The sequence below is a fragment of the Tachypleus tridentatus genome, chromosome 12 (assembly GCF_004210375.1).
Source record: "Tachypleus tridentatus isolate NWPU-2018 chromosome 12, ASM421037v1, whole genome shotgun sequence".
In the NCBI taxonomy this organism is placed as follows: domain Eukaryota; kingdom Metazoa; phylum Arthropoda; class Merostomata; order Xiphosura; family Limulidae; genus Tachypleus; species Tachypleus tridentatus.
In genome coordinates, this window is record NC_134836.1 from 67,550,444 (window position 1) to 67,564,777 (window position 14,334).

The 14,334-nt window shown below is 33.3% G+C and overlaps 1 protein-coding gene across 2 annotated transcripts in view; it reads left to right on the forward strand.

Moving 5' to 3' along the window:
* Positions 1-10,463: 10,463 nt before the first annotated feature.
* LOC143233468 (cholinesterase-like) overlaps positions 10,464-14,334 on the forward strand; it is an 82,747-nt gene continuing 78,876 nt past the window's right edge. For both annotated transcript variants that reach the window (XM_076469723.1, XM_076469724.1), the window contains exon 1: positions 10,464-11,093. In XM_076469723.1, coding sequence (XP_076325838.1) covers positions 10,605-11,093 — 489 coding nt within the window. In that variant the 5' untranslated portion in view covers positions 10,464-10,604. The remainder of the gene's footprint in view (positions 11,094-14,334) is intronic.

Genomic DNA, 14,334 nt, shown 5'->3' on the forward strand with positions numbered 1-14,334 from the left:
TATTGGTAAAAGAGTTGGCAGTGGGTGGTGATGACAAGCTGCCTTCCCTCTAGTCTACACTGCTAAACTAGGGACAGCTAGCACAGATAGCCCTCGAGTAGCTTTGTGCAAAATTTAAAAAAAAAAACAAAACAAACATTATAATAAATAATATTGTATGATAAATAGTAATGTTTGAAGCAACAGTTTTCAAACACTAAGATGGTGCTAAAGCATACCAGGATAAATATGAGCTTTCATATGTCTAAAAGTTTAAGAAGTACTTATTTCTAAACATGTCCTTTACCTCAAACTTACTAAATGAATTATGAGGAAATTAACTCCTTAAACCTGAGTGAATGCTATTAGTGTCTGGCTGGAAATCCTGATTTACTCATTGGATTGTGACAGTATACAAGTATCACTTATGTCTCTTTGGCTGAAAACTGATACTAACCATGTTATTAAATTTAGAAAATTAAAGTTACATGGGGTATATTAATAATTATTAAGAAATCATGAAATTAATTCTGTCAGAATACTGAAAAGAGTTGATGCAATTTAGTTACCATCCAACTTCTCTTTTCTCCTAAGAGGATATAATTTTTTATTTTATTAAAGTGGTTTTATGAGTACATTTATGAATAAATGTTTGCAGTTTTCAAGCAGTGTGTGTTAAGTGATCTTTACGTTTACTAGAAGATACATTAAATACAAATGTTTTATATTCTGAAGTATCTTTGAGTTGTAGTTTCAAGTGTGAAATAAGTGATGATGAAGTTTTGGATACTTAAAATACTGAGCATCTTATTTGCTTAATGCTTTGGTGTTATATCAGCTCACAGATAGATACACATTGCTAGAGACAAGAAGTGATGAAGTGTAAATAGAGTGATGTATAATTATACTACAAACAAACTGAACACAAACAAATCACCAACCCTCTGAAAGATGAAAAATCATGTTATACGTTTTATTGCTAATTTTTATTACTGTTGATGAATTATTGGAATTTTAAAAAAATGTTCATTAGATGTTTCATCAATTGTAACATAAAAAATGAACATTTTCCAGCTTCTCTTAAAGATCATAAATTAGCCCACTAAGTATAACTTGTAGTTTGTTGTTCACTAAGATAAAAGAGGGATATACATGGTAAACCAGTTATAAAATATTTCAGAATATTACTAGACAAGATGCACACGAGGGAAAATACTAAATGAAGTAAAGAAAAGCTTTAACTTACAAAAATTGGGATTTTGTGTATGTTATATTTTGATTAAAATATTAGTGGTTAAGTGTTTTTCTACCCATATTAAAGTATTTAATAAAGTTAAAAACAAACCTTTAAAAGTCTGAGAGGGATTTGTGTGATAAAACATACTATGTAAATAATATATACATGCTACTTGTCTTCAAACCAACTTTTAACACCAATTAAAAATTATAATTTAATCAATGACAATCATTTTTCGTAGTTAAACTGGAGGAAGATAGCATTATGTGATAATGCACAAGACTTGCCAAACTAGCATTCTCTTCTGAGGCAAATGACTATATAAACAAGTATTTTTCGTTTTTCAGTTTTGCACAAAGCTACATAAGGGCTATCAGCGCTAGCTGCCCCTGATTTAGCAGTGTAAGGCTAGAGAGAAGGCAGCTAGTCATCACCACCCACCACCAACTCTTGGGCTACTCTTTCACCAACGAATAGTGGGATTGACTGTAACATTATAACGCCGCCACGGTTGCAAGGGCGAGCATGTTTGGTGCGACGGGAATTCGAACCCGCGACCCTCAGAGTAAACAAGTAACAAATAGCACGTGTACATTAAGATCGTTTATAATTAAATTGTGAAAATACTGTGTAATATAGCTTTTTTTTCAATTTAAAAATTGAAAATGAAAGTAAAAATAAACTCTGTTTATATGGAAAACCTATGCAAAACATTAGTTCCTTGTTTACAATACAATAAAATAACCCTCTCACATGTACAAAATATTGATCGCAAATAAAGTATAAAACCTTCAGTACAATAAAAAACAGAATATAAAATAAATATCAGTTAGAAAATGTGTAACATTCAAAAGATGAGGAAACAACTATTGGCTGTTCGAGTAGTAAATGGATAAATCACCAAATAAACTAATACAATTAAAATTAACCTGCAACATATCCCAGTGATAGTAGTGTTATAAGGAATGACACATAACACAATTTTCCAGCAACGTGTGGCTTATAAAGTTTAATGTTAACGCATTTTGGAAGGTTTGTTTATGTAATTTTTGTGTATTTGTTTTGTTTGGGTATTATCGTTGTGAAATGTTACTCTAGGAAACACTTTTAGGCGAGATACAAAACAGAAAACTCTTTTTATAAAATACAATAAAAACTTTAAATAAAACGTTATCATAAAATTAACATGAGATTTGACATTGGTTCATTAAATTATATAAATATTTAAATATAAGCTCAAAACAAAAGAAAATGTATTTAGTTTAAAAACATAATTTTTTATGAGAGCTTATTCACGTTATTTCACAATGCAATTAATGTTTAATAAAAAAAATTAAAAATGGAATTGAAAATCCAAAGTGAATTTGGATTATTGAAAAGCATATATGCCGAACATGGTTAAGGTCCCTCACTCGTAATCGGAGGGTTGCGGGTTCGAATTCCTGTCACACCAAACATGCTCGCCCTTTCATACTTGGGGGCGTTATAATGTACGGTCAATCACACTGTTCGTTGATAAAAAGAGTAGCTCAAGAGTTAGCGGTGGATGGTGATGACTAGCTGCCTTCCTCCATTCTTACGCTGTTAAATTAGGGACGGCTAGCGGAGATAGGCCTCGTGTAGCTTTGCTCGAAATTCAAAACAAATCAAACCAAAAGCATATACATAAACACACAGCACGCTCTCAGAAATATCAAAATGGAAAATGAATTTGTAGAGAATTATATATGCAATATCAATATATTTATGTCCAGCAAGTTGTTAAGTGCAGTAGTCGATTGTTTTTGTTCACATACCATGTATGAATGGCCTCTATGGCTCAAGCTAGCTCTTGACAATCTGAGCGATGTCTTTCTCAGCTTCTCAAAGTTCAACAGCAACCCAATACTTGCCTTACTCTTCATCCCCTTAGAAATGAGTCTTATTTACTGATGGCATGGTTTTCATTCATTGTCCTTCTTTTCAAGAGGTCGTGGTTCCATGAGAGGTGGACCAAGATCTTATTCCTATATTTGTACGTTCCTGGACTCCTTTTCAATGGATAGGCTACAAATTGGGAGCTTTTAGATAACTAGCTAGGTTATGTCTGTATTTTCAGCTACTATTTTACGTGATTTTCCTGATTCCAACTTGGAAAAATTGGTACCTGTATTGTCAAAGGATGAAGCAGACGGTGTTCTCACTCCTTATGCAGCTCTGGAATAGCCAGAGGGAGTATTAGAAGCTTAACTGCCACATGAATCACCCAGAACTTCTTCCAATGTAATTATGAAGTGAAATTTATGGACAGGCTCTAGATCTTGAAAATATCCAGACTTTACATACTTGATCAACGCAACAATTCGATATTCGAGAATCTTGTTTGTGGCAGAACAGTTTCAGTAACTTGTTGAAGGTGAAATGAAAGAATTGCGTGTTTAATGTTTGTTGTCAAGCGTAAAACTTCACAATGGCTGTGACGTGCCGACTATGGGTATCAAAACTTGGTTTTAAACATTATGCATTATAAGCCTTCAGGCTCACCGCTGTGCTACCAGGTAGCAAAATATATGAGACTGGTGCTGAAATTGCTGTAAATTGTAAAATTATGCATATTTCAAATCTAAATGCAGGTTAGTCCTGTTTTATGACTCCAGATGTTGGAATTGTTAAACCAAGTTTCAGTCCATGTAATACTAAAAGCTTTCTCACAATTAAAATAGTGAGTGCATTATATGAATTATAGTAATTTTCTTAGTGTGAATGGGGGAAGAGGTAGTTGTAGGGACTACTAACTGAAAACTTTCCCTCTGGTCAGTAGTTCAAAATAAGGGGCTACGGTCTTACTAGATTTGCTATAAATTCAAAATATTAAGCATAAAAAGAAAAATCATTACAAATCTCTAAATTTCTTCATATCATTAATAATACTTTCATAATGCATTTATTTACCTTCTACACAAATTATTCAGTAATATAATAAATTTATTTTTAATATTTTAAAACTTTTACCTGTGTTAATGTACAATTGTCCTTTTCATGCCACTAAATTTACCTGATAATAACTTTGATTATTTTTTGAATGAAAATAGTGTACAATAAAATTTTATATGCATCTTATCTTGCTCACCCCCTGGCAAAGCGGCATGTCTGCAGACTTCCAACACTAGTTTCGATACTCGTGGTTGGCAGAGCGTAGATACCCTAGTGGGTAACTTCGCGGTTAATTACAAGCAAATAAACATTTCATCTTATTTTATAATGTAACTATCAGTCCATTTCATGTGTTACACAGCTGTTTCTACCACTACCATGGCGCATCAGATCGCCATATTTGATATCTGAAAGCTAGTAAGTTGACTTTCAGGGTCATATGTTTATTCCACAACTGCATGGAAGTACACTAAATTTCAAGAAATTATCTATTAATAAAGATGGTGGAATAAATGATTTGTCCACATATCACGTAGGCACTCTCAAGGACACTAACACTCTGAGAAGTAGAAGGTCTCTCTGCTTTTAGGTGACAGAGTAATGTGGCGTACTAACTCACCCATCAAATCTGTACGACCCCAGATTCCTCTGTGGTCTATGGCTATCTCAACACTTACCCTTCCAACACAAAAAGGCTCATCTCTCATAATCCATTTAATTCGACGTTTGATGCCTTTTGTTTCACACGTTAGTGAAATTGCACTCATTGGTATACATTGCCCATCAACAGCCATTTCATTGTATTTGATTACATTAGGTGGTTTCAACCAAAGCTGCAGTTTGGTGGCTCTGATTTATATAAGTCTAAGAGCCTTATGCAGACCACTCCAATTGGTCTCAGACTTGCCATCTGATACATTACTACAGTAGTCCTTAGTTCTGTGTTTTCCTAACACAGAGGTCGATCCTTTCCTAAGTGCCTCAGGTAATGGCAGCTCTTTTTTTTTTTCTGAGTTAACTGTAACAAGATATACATCATGGACTTTCACAACATCAGTGCAACGCTTATGTTCAAGAAAGAAATTCTTCTATATCCAATGACTTCCCTTGGACACCCTTTAGTGCCTTGCTTTCTTTCTTGATCACATGTCCTCCTATTTGTGGAAAATATTATTTTCCTTATGAAAACGTTTTCTGAAACTTAAAGCACAAGAATTTAAGTTAACAACAATAAAAACTTCATCAGAAAAAACGCTTTGCAGTAAAATACTTTGGTCATGGCACAGACTTTTCCATATCCACTCTGTAAAATATCAAACTAAATTAACTTAAGAGTAATAGAATAGATCTGCTTAAAAAGAGCTTCGATAAGATATTTATTACAAAGTAATGATAACTAAGTCATGAAAATAAATGAAATGAAAAATATATTAAAATCACACCTAACAGTATGTACTTGCTTTACTAACATAGAACGTTTGATTTTACTGGAAGTTATATATTCAACTGATCAGGACAAATTCATTTACCAAATACTTTTAGAACACACTGTTGTATTTTTAAATCCACTTAATTTCTTTACTGTAACTAGGTATAAACTGAAGAATAATTAAAGAAACATGCTGATGAGTAAAAGCCTGAGTTTATTTGGTTTTTAATGAGTCTGATACAAAAAGAGTAACAGGAAACAAATTTGCACACAATAAAACAATCATTTTTTTATATAAAAGAATAATCAAAGTGAAAGACAAGTGTTTTTATTTTACCTTCACCAAGGCAAAAAAGATGAAATGTCAAGTTAAACTAAAGATTGAACAGTTGTAATTATATCACGTGATATTGTAGTTACATTTAGTTCGAATTGTTGATATAAAGTGATTTAGGTCTCAGAAATAAGTTTGTTGTTTAAATCTTGTCTTCAACCTTAAATCTTCTTCTAGACTGTACGAATATTAATTGCATAAAGAAAACAATAATTTCGATTTTCTCAGGGCATAGAAGCCACCCATTTATAAGTAAAAGGGATCGCTGTTGCATTTTGTATATAATACAGTGTGTTACAACGATGCTTTCTAATGGGAAGCACACGCGATGCCCTAACTAGGTGACTCAGTTTTACGAATAACTCAGGAGAAAAACTTATTGGTTCTTTTGACTGACTTTATATATATTTTGAACAAAAGACTGAAAACATACAGAAAAGTATAAAATAACTAAATGGATAGGAAACAACATTACAAAACAAAAATAAATATAAACAAAACTATATATTAAAAATACAAATAAACCCAAAGTACAAACGTATTCATTAGAAAAACGCTTGTTTGTTTGTTTTGGAATTTCGCACAAAGCTACTCGAGGGCTATCTGTGCTAGCCGTCCCTAATTTAGCAGTGTAAGACTAGAGGGAAGGCAGCTAGTCATCACCACCCACCGCCAACTCTTGGGCTACTCTTTTACCAACGAATAGTGGGATTGACCGTCACATTATACACCCCCACGGCTGGGAGGGCGAGCATGTTTAGCGCGACGGGGGCGCGAACCCGTGACCCTCGGATTACGAGTCGCCCGCCTTACGCGCTAGGCCATGCCGGGCCGCTAGAAAAACGCAATTAATGTGAAATTGAAGTTTATTTGCAATGTAATCGTTGCTGATATTGCATCTAATATTGGAGTCATGGTTTGTCACAAATAGAGCGCTTCTACAAAACACTTATTACATACAGACAAATGATCATATTATATATGTTGACTATGATAGGCACTTCACTTTTCATCATCAGTTGACAAGGCAGAGACTAGAGTAATATGTCTTCGTCAAAGCGACATCATAAAATTAAAATAAATTTACTTGGCAGTTATTTTGGTTTAAATTACTAACAGAGCTTGCTAGAAACTTCTAGAAATAACCAGGAACAGTCAGTGACTTTCTGTTTCACTTCACTTTGTTATTGATTGTTGGTGTTTGTTATTTAGCACAAAACTACACAAAGAGCCATCTGTGCTATACCAACCACGGGAATCGTGAAACCCCTGGGTTCTCAGTTTGCTAAAGTATTCCACATATCTTTGTTTGTTTGTTTGTTTGTTTTGAATTTCGCGCAAAGCTACACGAGGACTATCTGCGCTAGCTGTCATCACCACCCACTGCCAACTCTTGAGCTACTCTTTTACCAACAAATAGTGGGCTTGATCGTCACATTATAACGCCCCACGGCTGAAAGGGCGAGCATGTTTGGTGTGACAGGGATTCGAACCCGCGACCCTCAGATTACTAGTCGAGTGCCTTATCCACCTGGCCATGCCGGGTGTGCCTCGACTAAACATAAAAGGGGCAAAGCCAGACGCCTCTCTTTCAGTTACCTCTCGCACATATATTCAAAACAAAATATTATCTTCTTTCTCACATCATACTTGCAATATAATAAAATGTTGCAAAATTTTATTGTTGTTGTTCTTTTAAATTGAAACTTTAGTTTTGCAACTATAAATTATTTTATATTTTTTAAAAACATAATTTGAAATGCTGACTGCCTCTAGTTTAAGTAAAGCACATAAGTGCAAAAATCACCCAAACAATTTATGCCACATTTGTAGAAAATATGACACAGTTTCATGAAGCGAAAACCACAAATACAAGGTAGAGGTAACTCACTACAGTTGTTTTAGGTGTAAAGTTGGTGATCAAGGAAAACATTTGTATTTTATACAGTTTTTACATATGGTTTGAGACCGTAACTGAATAAGAATAGAGCAGGTATTTTATATGCAGTTCTCATGACATGACATGAACCCCAAAATCATTTAACTGACTTTTATTTTTGCATGACTAATATTTCTGGATATTAAGGCAAAACTAAAGAATACACTAAATATCCAGATATTGTACCTGAAATGAAACAAGTACCTCATGGGGATGGTTTCCAGCACCATGTTCATCAGCAAATTGGGAAACAGAAGTGTTATCACGTAAGAAGACAATGAATCATCTTCATCTAGTAATTCTGACTTTTTGGGTCACATATTCAGGAAGTGCTGAATAATAATGTGTTGTTTTTTTAAAATATTATTCAGCTAGAAAACAAACTGCTGCCTGAAAATTATTCAGATTAGTTGTTAAACATTTCTAAGGAAATTACATAGATGAAAACTATGATATAATGATATGCTCGAGAACTACAAGTAAGTGTGGTTTAGGATATCCTTAAAGATGCGCTTCTTTACACTCTCGTTTAGTTTTATTTCTAAATTATCAAGGTGTGGTGAGCGCTAGATATTTCTACAATAGAACAGTGTAATTAAGAACGATGAAATTATACGATAATGGAAAATTACTGTTGGCTTTTAGAGCGTGAAACTGAAAACATACATAAAAGACGCAACAAGTCAAGCAAATATTTTGCAAGAAAAATAATACTACGAGGAAAGTTTCAAGCATAGTCTCAATGTATTTTGAATATTACTTTTATTATACTAGTTTTTTTCAACTAATATTGCTCTTATATACTGTTTTTGAATCATCTTTAATGCAATTTTTAATGATTAAATAAAGTTCTTGAAGAAAAAGTTGTTTTCACGATATATAAGGCTATTTGAATAACTATATTATAAGTCGAAACCTAGAGGTGATCTGTAATTTTCAACATGAATTTTAGAATCAGTATAGTCAAACTACTCCAAAACAGTATCATTTTTCTAATAGCAGAGAAGGTTTTGTTACTGCCTAGTGTAATTAAAACTTCACCGGAAATTAAAAAATTCTAGGCTAAGTGCTGATGTTTTATTGTTTTATTGTGTGGCCAGATGGCTAAGGCGCTCGTCTCGCAGTTTGAGGTTTGAAGGTTTGAGTCGCCGTTCTGTGAAATATGTTCGCCCTTTCAGCAGTGAGGGCGTTATAATGTGACGATCAATCCAACTATTCGTTGATAAAAGAGTAACTCAATAGTTGGCAGTGGATGGTGATGACTAGCTGCCTTTCTTCTAATCTTATACTATTAAATTAGGGACAGCTAGTGCAGATAGACCTCGTGTAGCTTTGCGCGAAATTCAAAACAAACAGAACGGTATTTAAGGTTGTGAATGCATGATTATGTAAAATGATAATTTCGTGTACGTGTTTGTATGAATAGGTATCTCACGACAACCAGGTTATAAGCTGCTTTTTTGTGAAGTGAATCAAGACCGCAACAATTGTGACCACTTCCCAGCCAACACACATTATGTGAAGTACAATCAATCATATAAAGCACGCCAGTGTACAAGGGTCAAGGGTCAAGCCAAAAATGCTAAAGCTTCATCGGAAAAATGAGGACTATGTAAAAAACACTGAATATCTTAAACGGCTGCGCCAAAACTACATAAACATAATTTTTTGTATCCCCAAAAATAGTAGGTTCTGCAGATACCCCTTATGCACTTTCGTGGCAAAATAAATATAATTTGTTATTATACCCTTCGTTAGTGCAGAGCTACATGTCATTACAATTCCATTAAACATAATTATTCGAGTATAAAAATAAAGTAGAAAACAGACGACAAGAATCAATTGTTAGCAAGTACAGTCGTTGACCAGTCATACTAAAAATCAGCTTTAATTATGTATACGACCTTGCTATTGATATCATTATATGTTACGCTACTCTTCGGTAAATATTTGAATAAATTACAGAAAATGCACAATTTCACATAATTATAAACAGTGAAAACTGTTAGCTGCTATGCTTTTTTTGTGTTTTTTTTTTACTACTACCAAGACAGCTTGTGCTTTCACAACTTAATTCAAATCCAACTTCTCAAGAAATAAATTCATGTTATTTATCTAGGTTCACAAAAGATACGGTTCAATCATTCTATTTTCAACATATGTTTTTTATGATACGTGGAATACATATGAAATAGTTGTTAATTTATCATTATTTTTAACGACCTTGTGTAGTGCAAAGTACTTTTCCTCCAATATTTTAGCTCTAAACTTTATTGTGAAAGAAAACGTTGAAATAGTACTTGATTTCTGACCTTTTTCAAAGAACAGGCGATCATATCGCCTGTTTCTATGGTTACGTTTTCAATTAGATAAGGAAATATGCATGATTACTATACGTATGGTGTTTTTAGTTGTATTTTACTTAGGTCAATGAATTTATATTTAAATAGGATTTGTAGCATATGTAGTACTTATGCTAATAATTTAATCTTCAGAGTTTTTAGTAGATAAAATGGTTAACGTAATAATCTTAATGTGATATTCAGTATATCATTCAGTAATAAGTTGTGAAACGAGCGTTAATTGTGCTTGCTATTTATTTTTATGTACGTGTTTATTTGCCATGTTTAGGAGCGCCATCTTGAGGACAGGTGATAAATTGAATTCAAGTGTCCGAGATGTCGGTAATTAGAGTGTTCGGCTTTTTCGCTTTAAAACCAGAAAAACGTTTTTAAAAATTTGGAAACTTTAATGAATATACGCGGTTTTTGAAATGGCTGTGTTCGCTAAAAGAGGCTTGATTTTGTGCTTTATCGGTGTTTTTAGAATATTCCCAACTCTTGACGCCCAGTGGTACAGCTCAAGGACGCCAGATCCTGACGAAAGCTTCCAGTATGGTAGTCGTGACCGTTACAGATATGATAGGTACGGGCAAGGAAGTCAGACGTCATACTCTGATCGACAAAGTTCGAACTATAACAGTCAAGGCGCACCTCGAAACTTAAATGTTGAAATTGGAGACAAACGTTGTCCAGAAGCAGTAACGTATAATTTAAAAACTACAACAAAGGTTACTTTATGGACTGAAACAGAAATCGAAGGTATTTATGTGTATTTGTGCGATGGGCCTGGAGTGCCTGAGCAAGACAGGCCACCAGGTGATAAGTTCAGACCACTTACAAAGTTTTATAATAATATCACTGCTTTCTTGGGGATACCATATGCTGAACCTCCCACTAAAGAGAAAGGATTGCGCTTCAAGGTAATTATAACAAACTGTTATATTTCTTAACTTCATTCTAGATTAAGTATAATTATATCTTCTATTTAACAAGCCTGCGGTTTATTATTATGCTTTACCAGAAATGTAACCATCAAATTTTATTTATTTGTAGTTTTATTAATGGCTGTTAAAAATATTAAAGAACCGTAAATTACCTCTTGAAAGTTGAATGATTCGTTCTGCGTGTTATTGTAACCTCATGTGACGCTAACCTAGAGTTACAGGCGAGGCTTTTCGCGGTAGTTGGTGTGCATGACATACAGGTGTTTGGTATCCGGTTGTTAGATTGATTTGTTTGTTTGAAGTTAAGCACAAATCAACACAATCTGTGCTCTGCCCTCCAGAGGTATCGAAATTCTAGTGCTGTAAGTTCGCAGACATACCTCTGTGCCATTGAGGGGGTAAGATTGGCACAAAAGTTATGAATGAAATACAATTTTGAAAGCGCCCTGTTAATCTTTACACGGTACATTGAGTTACAAACATATGCAATGCAAGTTTAATAACTCAATGGTCGAATAAGTGTTTTGCAAATCTAAAATTTTAATGTTAATTTATCTATTCACGTAATTTCTCCATAAGAAATACTAGTGCCACGCACCTAATGATAATGATAAATTATATTTAATATTTCTGTACAGTGATGATCAATCATTTATATAAAATCTGTTGTATTAAAACTTTAATTATGTATTTCAAGTCAGCATTCCGTGTATGTGCAACCAAATAATGACGAAAATACGGAATATCTAAAATAATTTTGATTGTTGAATTTGATTTACACAGTGTAACAGTATTATTATTATTATTAAATATGATAATTTCTCAGAAGGGAGCAGAAGGCCTCTTGGAGGGGTCACATTGTTTGTATACTTATTAGTATTGACATCCTTACATCATCCTTGTATTTTTATAACTTGTTTCTCCTGTTTTGTAATGAATGAATGTCAATTGGTAGGAAGGCAGCAGTTTTAGTCTGGCGTAATGGGTTAGTTGTCTGGAAGGACATTATGTGTCAAGAATTAGTGAAACTCTATACTGTTTCTACAGTCACCAATTTAAAATGCAATATTTCGGTGTGTGAATCATCGCAACAACTTTAAGCATTTTTAGTACAATTAAGAACTTTTACAGTAAGATTAGTTTTAGAACAGGTACGACGTTTCATTTCACAGACGTGATCATTAACATGTTTTTACAGTAAAGAACGTTTCAGTATTTAAATCAACATTCAAAATCCAACAATGTATTTAATTTCTAGAATTGATTGAAGTTACTTATTCTTATAAATATCCTTCATTGTGAATTTTGCAGATTATTTATGTATGGCTAAACAAAAAACAATAGAAAGACGAATAAATATTAAATAATATGGAATATTTTATATAAAATATTTGCATACACTTAGGAGTGAGTGTGTGGGGAATTAAAAATCAAAGATATATGAAGATGTATCCAGGTATAGTGCAAGTAATTAGGTTGTCTATGTTTTTTAGAGTGTTTATTTGTTTGTTAAATGTTTCTTGTCTGTGTTTTTAAATTTATTAATAGTTTCTATAACTATTTTAGTATGACGTTGATGAATGTTAGTGAAACATTAAATACGTAACTTCTTTTATCAGTGTTTTCTGTGGTATATATAGTGTATGCTAAATTTACGAGGTTTTTCAGAGTACCTAGGTTTTTGATGGATTACATGATTAGAAAACCAGTGTGTGTAATTTCCGTTGTATGTGTTTTTTCTGTGAATTCTAGTGGCGAAACCTTAGGAGGTTCGTGTGATGTTAACGTTAAAAAATTATTATGTTATTGTGTTCTATTTCTACTGTGAAATGTATGTCTTTAAATGGATTGTTTGTGTGTTGGGGAAATTTTGTTTGTTCATCTTGACGAGTAAAGCTGCAAAGAACGTTACATAGATATCTATGTCAAAATATATGGGAAGTGGAAGTTCTATGTAAGCTAAAACAAAAGAGTAGCCAAAGTACCTGACAAGACCTCGACAATCTAAGTCAATTAGAGTGTTATAAAAAATATATGAGACCATAATGAGCAATACATAATATGCGTCTATTACATTTTTCTTGGACCATACATATCAAACATTACCGTAAAGTTGTTTCTTTTCGTACTTAATGATAAAAAGCTATCGGAGAACTACCAATTTCAAATGATCCAACCTCTAGGATTCACCATACCAGCAAGTAGAGTATTAACACTGAACTAACAGACCAAGAAAAATCTAATACGTTTAGCAATTACTGTGAAACAGTTTTCCTTATGTCAATGTCCCTCGCTGGTACAGCGGTAAATCTACGGATTTACAATCCTAAAATCAGCGGTTCGATTCCCCTCGGTGGACTCACCAGATAACCCGATGTATAAGAAAACACACACATCTACGTCAAAATGATTAACTTCAATTAAAAACACTACATCAAAGTTAACAAACATATAGAAGAAAAGAATTATACATTTAGGCCCACTTTTCTTTACTGTACACCCCAGTAATATAGTTACAGACATGAGTATTACCAGACCCATAATATTAGCCGGAAAAAAAAACATTATTAAAAAATTAAAAATTTATCTCCTAACAAAGACGGGATAAGGAATGTAGTATTAAAAACACACAAACAAGCGTCTAATTTACTTCTAAATCATTTATATGCCTTATGTAATCTACTATTGTAATCAGGTTACGTTCCCAATATTTGGAAATCAGCAATAATAAATGTCATCCCCCAGAAAGGAGGCGACATTAGTGGTCCAGCAATTAATAGGCCGATAAGTCTGCTAAACTGTATAGGGAAATTATTAATAAAATAATTACAACTAGATTACTCTACCATCTTGAAACAAATAAACAATCAGACTTACGAAACGCCTCTAGGGAAAAAAAACAACTCCGAACAACAGATCACCAAGCCAGATGATTTTAACCGAAATCAAGATTTATAAACCTCCTTTTTTGATGTCAAAAAGAAAATAACATTCAACACTGTTTGGCCTAATGGCCTACCATATAAGCTATCAGCACTCGAAATTCCAATACATCTCATACGATGGTTTCCAGTTTTTTAACAGACGGATAAGTTAAAGTCAAAATCGATAAAAGCGTATCCACAACCTTTATTTTACAAGCGTGAGTCTTACAGGACCCTGTAAAAAACTAAACGTCGCAGTAATGTAGTTTGAAAGAATAAAGTGCAAAATTGTG